Below are 8,078 nucleotides of genomic sequence, written 5' to 3'. Positions count from 1 at the left end.
GGGTGCCATTTGGGAGGCAGACCTACAATGATGAAAGAGAACTACGCCTACAGAGACCAGCAGATGGTATATATCAGGTATGGCAGTATCTAATAAGAGAATGATGGCATTGGTGTTAGTTTCAGTATTACATCAAACCATGCATCATTTACTACAAAGCCAGTCAGAGGAAACACCACAGTTTCATTAGTTGATCAGCTAGAACCACTAATCACGAAGCGCCCGTCATGGCTCTGGTCAAAAGTAGCGTACTATGTAGGGGAATAGTGTGCCGTTTGGGACGCAGACAAGCGTTCATTCTAAGATGACATCAACCCAGACTTCCCCCTCCCCACATACCTTCTCCTGATTCTCTTCCTCCTCATCATACCTACATCACCAAAGAACTTCCCCAGAACGTGTCAAAACTACCTGTTTCCTAGGGATTCCAACCCAAGACCCCCTACTCTGCTGCTAAAAAAAAAAGGTGTTAATGAGCGGCCGTGTGTTGGTTTTTGATTTAAAGGAAACTTCGCTCAGTCAGAGAACCCACAACCTCACACCTCTATCGTTTCTGCCTCTGCCTCAACTATATAAATACTTGTCTGTCTTAGCCTCAGCATCAGTCAGACAGACACAGAAGAACAAGACTTGGGTCGTCTCAGCTACAAGGCGGTCTTGTTAAGTCAACTCAAGTCAAGGCCTTTGACTGAAGTTACCGTACACCGATTGAGGACTATTGAGCTTTGAGGGATCTTCAGCGTGACGTTGAGGGCCATGGATGTGTTATCAAGAGCTGTGATGTGTTTCTGCTTGATTGCCTGGATGACTTTAGGATGGAGTAATGCTGCTCAGTACACATCAATTAACATGAAGAGCAACATAGACAAACTGAAAGTCCACTATGTAAGTATCATACACATTATTAACTGGGGAAACAGGGGTGTCTCCTGACAGACAGACAGACAGACAGACATAACAGGGATATCTCCTTCCTAATGGGAGGCCAACAGTAGGACAGAACAGGGAGATCTCCTTCCTAATGGGAGGCCAACAGTAGGACAGAACAGGGAGATCTCCTTCCTAATGGGAGGCCAACAGTAGGACAGAACAGGGAGATCTCCTTCCTAATGGGAGGCCAACAGTAGGACAGAACAGGGAGATCTCCTTCCTAATGGGAGGCCAACAGTAGGACAGAACAGGGAGATCTCCTTCCTAATGGGAGGCCAACAGTAGGACAGAACAGGGAGATCTCCTTCCTAATGGGAGGCCAACAGTAGGACAGAACAGGGAGATCTCCTTCCTAATGGGAGGCCAACAGTAGGACAGAACAGGGAGATCTCCTTCCTAATGGGAGGCCAACAGTAGGACAGAACAGGGAGATCTGCTTCCTAATGGCAGGCCAACAGTAGGACAGAACAGGGAGATCTCCTTCCTAATGGGAGGCCAACAGTAGGACAGAACAGGGAGATCTCCTTCCTAATGGGAGGCCAACAGTAGGACAGAACAGGGAGATCTCCTTCCTAATGGCAGGCCAACAGTAGGACAGAACAGGGATATCTCCTTCCTAATGGGAGGCCAACAGTAGGACAGAACAGGGAGATCTCCTTCCTAATGGCAGGCCAACAGTAGGACAGAACAGGGAGATCTCCTTCCTAATGGGAGGCCAACAGTAGGACAGAACAGGGAGATCTCCTTCCTAATGGGAGGCCAACAGTAGGACAGAACAGGGAGATCTGCTTCCTAATGGGAGGCCAACAGTAGGACAGAACAGGGAGATCTCCTTCCTAATGGGAGGCCAACAGTAGGACAGAACAGGGAGATCTCCTTCCTAATGGGAGGCCAACAGTAGGACAGAACAGGGAGATCTCCTTCCTAATGGGAGGCCAACAGTAGGACAGAACAGGGAGATCTCCTTCCTAATGGGAGGCCAACAGTAGGACAGAACAGGGAGATCTCCTTCCTAATGGCAGGCCAACAGTAGGACAGAACAGGGATATCTCCTTCCTAATGGGAGGCCAACAGTAGGACAGAACAGGGAGATCTCCTTCCTAATGGCAGGCCAACAGTAGGACAGAACAGGGAGATCTCCTTCCTAATGGGAGGCCAACAGTAGGACAGAACAGGGAGATCTCCTTCCTAATGGGAGGCCAACAGTAGGACAGAACAGGGAGATCTGCTTCCTAATGGCAGGCCAACAGTAGGACAGAACAGGGAGATCTCCTTCCTAATGGGAGGCCAACAGTAGGACAGAACAGGGAGATCTCCTTCCTAATGGGAGGCCAACAGTAGGACAGAACAGGGAGATCTCCTTCCTAATGGCAGGCCAACAGTAGGACAGAACAGGGAGATCTCCTTCCTAATGGCAGGCCAACAGTAGGACAGAACAGGGAGATCTCCTTCCTAATGGGAGGCCAACAGTAGGACAGAACAGGGAGATCTCCTTCCTAATGGGAGGCCAACAGTAGGACAGAACAGGGAGATCTCCTTCCTAATGGGAGGCCAACAGTAGGACAGAACAGGGAGATCTCCTTCCTAATGGGAGGCCAACAGTAGGACAGAACAGGGAGATCTCCTTCCTAATGGCAGGCCAACAGTAGGACAGAACAGGGAGATCTCCTTCCTAATGGGAGGCCAACAGTAGGACAGAACAGGGAGATCTCCTTCCTAATGGGAGGCCAACAGTAGGACAGAACAGGGAGAACATTGGATGTTGATGAGTTAGAAATAAAATGTTTGACTAAAACCAAGAGGAGTTTCACACTTCCTGTCCAAGCAGGAAATACTTGTCAGTGAGACTGAAATGAAACTGAAAATGATGACATCATCATAACAGTGCATTTCCAGGTAGGCCCATAGACACCAGACCTGGCTCAAACACTTCCATCTGAGGTGAGCTTTAGCTTAGACGTAGCTTGGAGTTTGCACTTTTGGGACTACTCCATTGTTGCCATTGTACGTGACAAACTAAATGATGTATTTTAAGTTATTTGACCTATTTAGCCCAGGTCTGACAGACACTATACTTGTGATTAGGGGGAGAAGAGTCCACTATATGCAATAAACTGCAGCAAGTTGAAGGAGAAAAACAACTGATTGTCATCATGTCTTGTTCTTTCAGAAGATCTCCAAGGACCAGCTGTTCAACGGAAACCCTGTTTTCCCCAAGGACACGTTTGAGGTAACATATAATGTTACACATTGTTATCCCCTTCAGGCTAATATCACCAATGTGAAACTACTGCTTACCCTTGGGCTAGGCTGGAGACAAAACTACGTTTCAAGATTGTGTTATTAAGTATTTTCTGTCTGTCTCTGTCTCTGTCTCTGTCTCTCTCTCTCTCTCTCTCTCTCTCTCTCTCTCTGTCTCTCTCTCTCTCTCTCTCTCTCTCTTTCTCTCTCTCACACTGTCTTTCTCTCTCTTTCTTTCTCTCTCTTTCTCTCTCTCTCACACTGTCTTTCTCTCTCTTTCTCTCTCTCTCTTTCTCTCTCTCTCACACTGTCTTTCTCTCTCTTTCTCTCTCTCTTTCTCTCTTTCTCTCTCTGTCTCCTTCCTTCCTTCCTTCCATTTTAAAAGTACTCTCCTTCCTTCTCTCCCTCAGGACAGTGAGCGGAGGGTGTTGATGAGTGTGGTTCTGGACGTGTATCTGAGTATCTTCAGCCAGATGCTGAACCAGACGGGGGACCAGGAAATGATTGAGAGTCTGAAATATGTCAAGGGGAAAATTCAGGATCTCCAGAAACACTATTTCCTGGGGAGGATACCTGAGCTGAGGACACACCTGCAGAACCTGTGGGCCATCGAGGTGAGCTTCCCTCCATGAAGTAGAACAAAGATCTGCTATAGTCTACTGGTATAGTCTACTGGTATAGTCTACTGGTATAGTCTACTGGTATAGTCTACTGGTATAGTCTACTTTCACATGTTCATCGCTTAATATTTTAGCAGATGAAGTCACATAGCACAATGACATGCACTTATGCACTTATGCACTTATGCACTTATGCATCATTATATATATATATTTTATGATGCATTCTATAGACTATGCAACATTTAAATCAGCAGCTTTTCTGGCTACCATCATCATTGGCTGTAGTATAGTCTACTGTATAGACACCATCATCATTGGCTGTAGTATAGTCTACTGTATAGACACCATCATCATTGGCTGTAGTATAGTCTACTGTACAGACACCATCATCATTGGCTGTAGTATAGTCTACTGTACAGACACCATCATCATTGGCTGTAGTATAGTCTACTGTATAGACACCATCATCATTGGCTGTAGTATAGTCTACTGTATAGACACCATCATGACGGTATTATAGTCTATTGTATAGACACCATCATCATTGGCTGTAGTTTAGTCTACTGTATAGACACCATCATCATTGGCTGTAGTATAGTCTACTGTATAGACACCATCACCATTGGCTGTAGTATAGTCTACTGTATAGACACCATCATCATTGGCTGTAGTATAGTCTACTGTATAGACACCATCATCATGGCTGTAGTATAGTCTACTGTATAGACACCATCATCATTGGCTGTAGTTTAGTCTACTGTATAGACACCATCATCATTGGCTGTAGTATAGTCTACTGTACAGACACCATCATCATTGGCTGTAGTATAGTCTACTGTATAGACACCATCATCATGGCTGTAGTATAGTCTACTGTATAGACACCATCATCATTGGCTGTAGTTTAGTCTACTGTATAGACACCATCATCATTGGCTGTAGTATAGTCTACTGTATAGACACCATCATCATTGGCTGTAGTATAGTCTACTGTATAGACACCATCATCATTGGCTGTAGTATAGTCTACTGTATAGACACCATCATCATGGCTGTAGTATAGTCTACTGTATAGACACCATCATCATTGGCTGTAGTTTAGTCTACTGTATAGACACCATCATCATTGGCTGTAGTATAGTCTACTGTATAGACACCATCATCATTGGCTGTAGTATAGTCTACTGTATAGACACCATCATCATGGCTGTAGTATAGTCTACTGTATAGACACCATCATCATGACTGTATTATAGTCTACTGTATAGACACCATCATCATTGGCTGTAGTATAGTCTACTGTATAGACACCATCATCATTGGCTGTAGTATAGTCTACTGTATAGACACCATCATCATGGCTGTAGTATAGTCTACTGTATAGACACCATCATCATTGGCTGTAGTTTAGTCTACTGTATAGACACCATCATCATTGGCTGTAGTATAGTCTACTGTATAGACACCATCATCATTGGCTGTAGTATAGTCTACTGTATAGACACCATCATCATGACGGTATTATAGTCTACTGTATAGACACCATCATCATGACGGTATTATAGTCTACTGTATAGACACCATCATCATTGGCTGTAGTATAGTCTACTGTATAGACACCATCATCATTGGCTGTAGTATAGTCTACTGTACAGACACCATCATCATTGGCTGTAGTATAGTCTACTGTATAGACACCATCATCATGGCTGTAGTATAGTCTACTGTATAGACACCATCATCATTGGCTGTAGTATAGTCTACTGTATAGACACCATCATCATTGGCTGTAGTATAGTCTACTGTATAGACACCATCACCATGGCTGTAGTATAGTCTACTGTATAGACACCATCATCATTGGCTGTAGTATAGTATACTGTATAGACACCATCATGACTGTAGTATAGCCTACTGTATATACACCATCATCATGGCGGTAGTATAGTCTACTGTATAGACACCATCATGGCTGTAGTATAGGCTACTGTATAGACACCATCATCATGGCTGTAGTATAGTCTACTGTATAGACACCATCATCATGACGGTAGTATAGTCTACTGTATAGACACCATCATGGCTGTAGTATAGTCTACTGTATAGACACCATCATCATGGCTGTAGAATAGTCTACTGTATAGACACCATCATGACTGTAGTATAGTCTACTGTATAGACACCATCATCATGACACCTGATGAACTAATTACCTGATAGTTAATGTCTGTATCTTCTGTCTCAGACCAGTGACACCACAGTCCAGGGGAAGGCTCTGTCCGAGTTCATTACCATCTACGAGAAAGCCTCCAAACTGGCCCTTAAGTTCCATCTGAAGAAGGACAACCGCAGGAAGAGACGGCAAGCCCAGAGGCTCAAATCACACATCATGTAGATGACCAATCGTGTCTACTGTGAAGGCTAGGTGTAGGTTGAAGATACACCGGGATGTTGATCTTGGGTCAGTTTATCATTTTCCCCCTCTAACGGTGAAGGTTAGGATTGGGGGAGGGAGGCTGATCCTAGATCTGTACCTAGGGGAACCCCCCTCCAAAAGCCACAGTTGAGATACATATTGAAGTAAAAATGTTCCGTGATACAAAATACCTCAACTGGACATCTATTTATAAAATGTATTTATTTAATCTATGAAATCACGCACAATACTCAATGGTATATTATCATTGATAAGAGTATTTATTTTTCTTGAATCAATACATTTATATTTATTATTCATTATCTAGAAAATGTAAGTTTTTTTAATAAATAGTTATTTATTGCTAAATCTGTAAATTCTATGACTGAATAAACAGACACTGAGGAAACAGCTCTGATGACTGATATCTATCTACACACACACACACACACACACACACACACACACACACACACACACACACACACACACACACACACACACACACACACACACACACACCTATGTTTGGTGCTGTATGGAAATATCACACATTGGCTGACTGACTTATAATTGTTCTTGTGGGGGCGGCAGCGTAGCCTAGTGGTTAGAGCATTGGACTAGTAACCGGAAGGTCGCGAGTTCAAACCCCCGAGCTGACAAGGTACAAATCTGTCGTTCTGCCCCTGAACAGGCAGTTAACCCACTGTTCCCAGGCCGTCATTGAAAATAAGAATGTGTTCTTAACTGACTTGCCTGGTTAAATAAAAGGTAAAATTAAAATTAAATTGTATTGAAACCAAAACCCTCTCCTGCATGGGGCCCACACAACGGCCCTGTCTCACACAACGGCCAGGGCCCACACAACGGCCCTGTCTCACACAAAGGCGTGGCCCACACAACGGCCAGGGCCCACACAACGGCGTGGCCCACACAACGGCCCTGTCTCACACAACGGCGTGGCCCACACAACGGCCAGGGCCCACACAACGGCCGTGACCCACACAACGGCTGTGGCCCAAATGGCGGCCCATAGCATCCTGGTCAAAGGAAGTGCACTATATAGGGGCTAGGCTGCCATTTGGGATGCCCACAAGATAACACCACAACATCCGTCTTCAGAAACAGGAATAAACCAAACACACTAACCTAAACACTCTACTAACCTAACCTAAACACTCTACTAACCTAACCTAAACACCCCACTAACCTAACCACTCTACTAACCTAACCTAAACACTCTACTAACCTAAACACTCTACTAACCTAACCTAAACACTCTACTAACCTAACCACTCTACTAACCTAACCTAAACACTCTACTAACCTAACCTAAACACCCCACTAACCTAACCACTCTACTAACCTAACCACTCTACTAACCTAACCACTCTACTAACCTAAACACTCTACTAACCTAACCTAAACACCCCACTAACCTAACCTAAACACCCCACTAACCTAACCACCCCACTAACCTAAACACCCCACTAACCTAAACACCCCACTAACCTAACCTAAACACCCCACTAACCTAACCTAACACCCCACTAACCTAAACACCCCACTAACCTAACCACTCTACTAACCTAACCTAAACACCCCACTAACCTAACCACCCCACTAACCTAACCTAACCACTCTACTAACCTAACCACTCTACTAACCTAACCACTCTACTAACCTAACCTAAACACTCTACTAACCTAACCACTCTACTAACCTAACCTAAACACCCCACTAACCTAACCACCCCACTAACCTAACCTAAACACCCCACTAACCTAAACACCCCACTAACCTAAACACCCCACTAACCTAACCACCCCACTAACCTAACCTAAACACCCCAACCTAAAAAAATAAAA

The 8,078-nt window shown here is 44.4% G+C and overlaps 1 protein-coding gene across 1 annotated transcript; it reads left to right on the top strand.

Moving 5' to 3' along the window:
- Positions 1-532: 532 nt before the first annotated feature.
- On the top strand, positions 533-6,579 carry LOC116364608 (interferon gamma 1-like). The gene is made up of 4 exons (XM_031817629.1): positions 533-885; positions 3,101-3,160; positions 3,582-3,785; positions 6,040-6,579. Exons 1-4 carry the CDS (start codon positions 757-759, stop codon positions 6,187-6,189), a joined length of 543 nt encoding a protein of 180 aa, XP_031673489.1. The 5' UTR covers positions 533-756; the 3' UTR covers positions 6,190-6,579.
- The last annotated feature ends 1,499 nt before the right edge of the window (positions 6,580-8,078 follow it).

Source organism: Oncorhynchus kisutch, unplaced genomic scaffold (genome assembly GCF_002021735.2).
Source record: "Oncorhynchus kisutch isolate 150728-3 unplaced genomic scaffold, Okis_V2 scaffold1103, whole genome shotgun sequence".
NCBI lineage: Eukaryota > Metazoa > Chordata > Actinopteri > Salmoniformes > Salmonidae > Oncorhynchus > Oncorhynchus kisutch.
The sequence above is the reverse complement of the archived record's forward strand: the minus strand, read 5'-3'. Positions and strand labels throughout refer to the sequence as shown.

Excerpts from the sequence above, each read along its gene's own strand:
- LOC116364608 (XM_031817629.1), top strand. The coding sequence starts at position 757 with ATGGATGTGTTATCAAGAGCTGTGATGTGTTTCTGCTTGATTGCCTGG. Across the intron at positions 886-3,100 it reads ACAAACTGAAAGTCCACTAT|AAGATCTCCAAGGACCAGCT; the intron begins GTAAGTATCATA and ends TTGTTCTTTCAG. Across the intron at positions 3,161-3,581 it reads TCCCCAAGGACACGTTTGAG|GACAGTGAGCGGAGGGTGTT; the intron begins GTAACATATAAT and ends TCTCTCCCTCAG.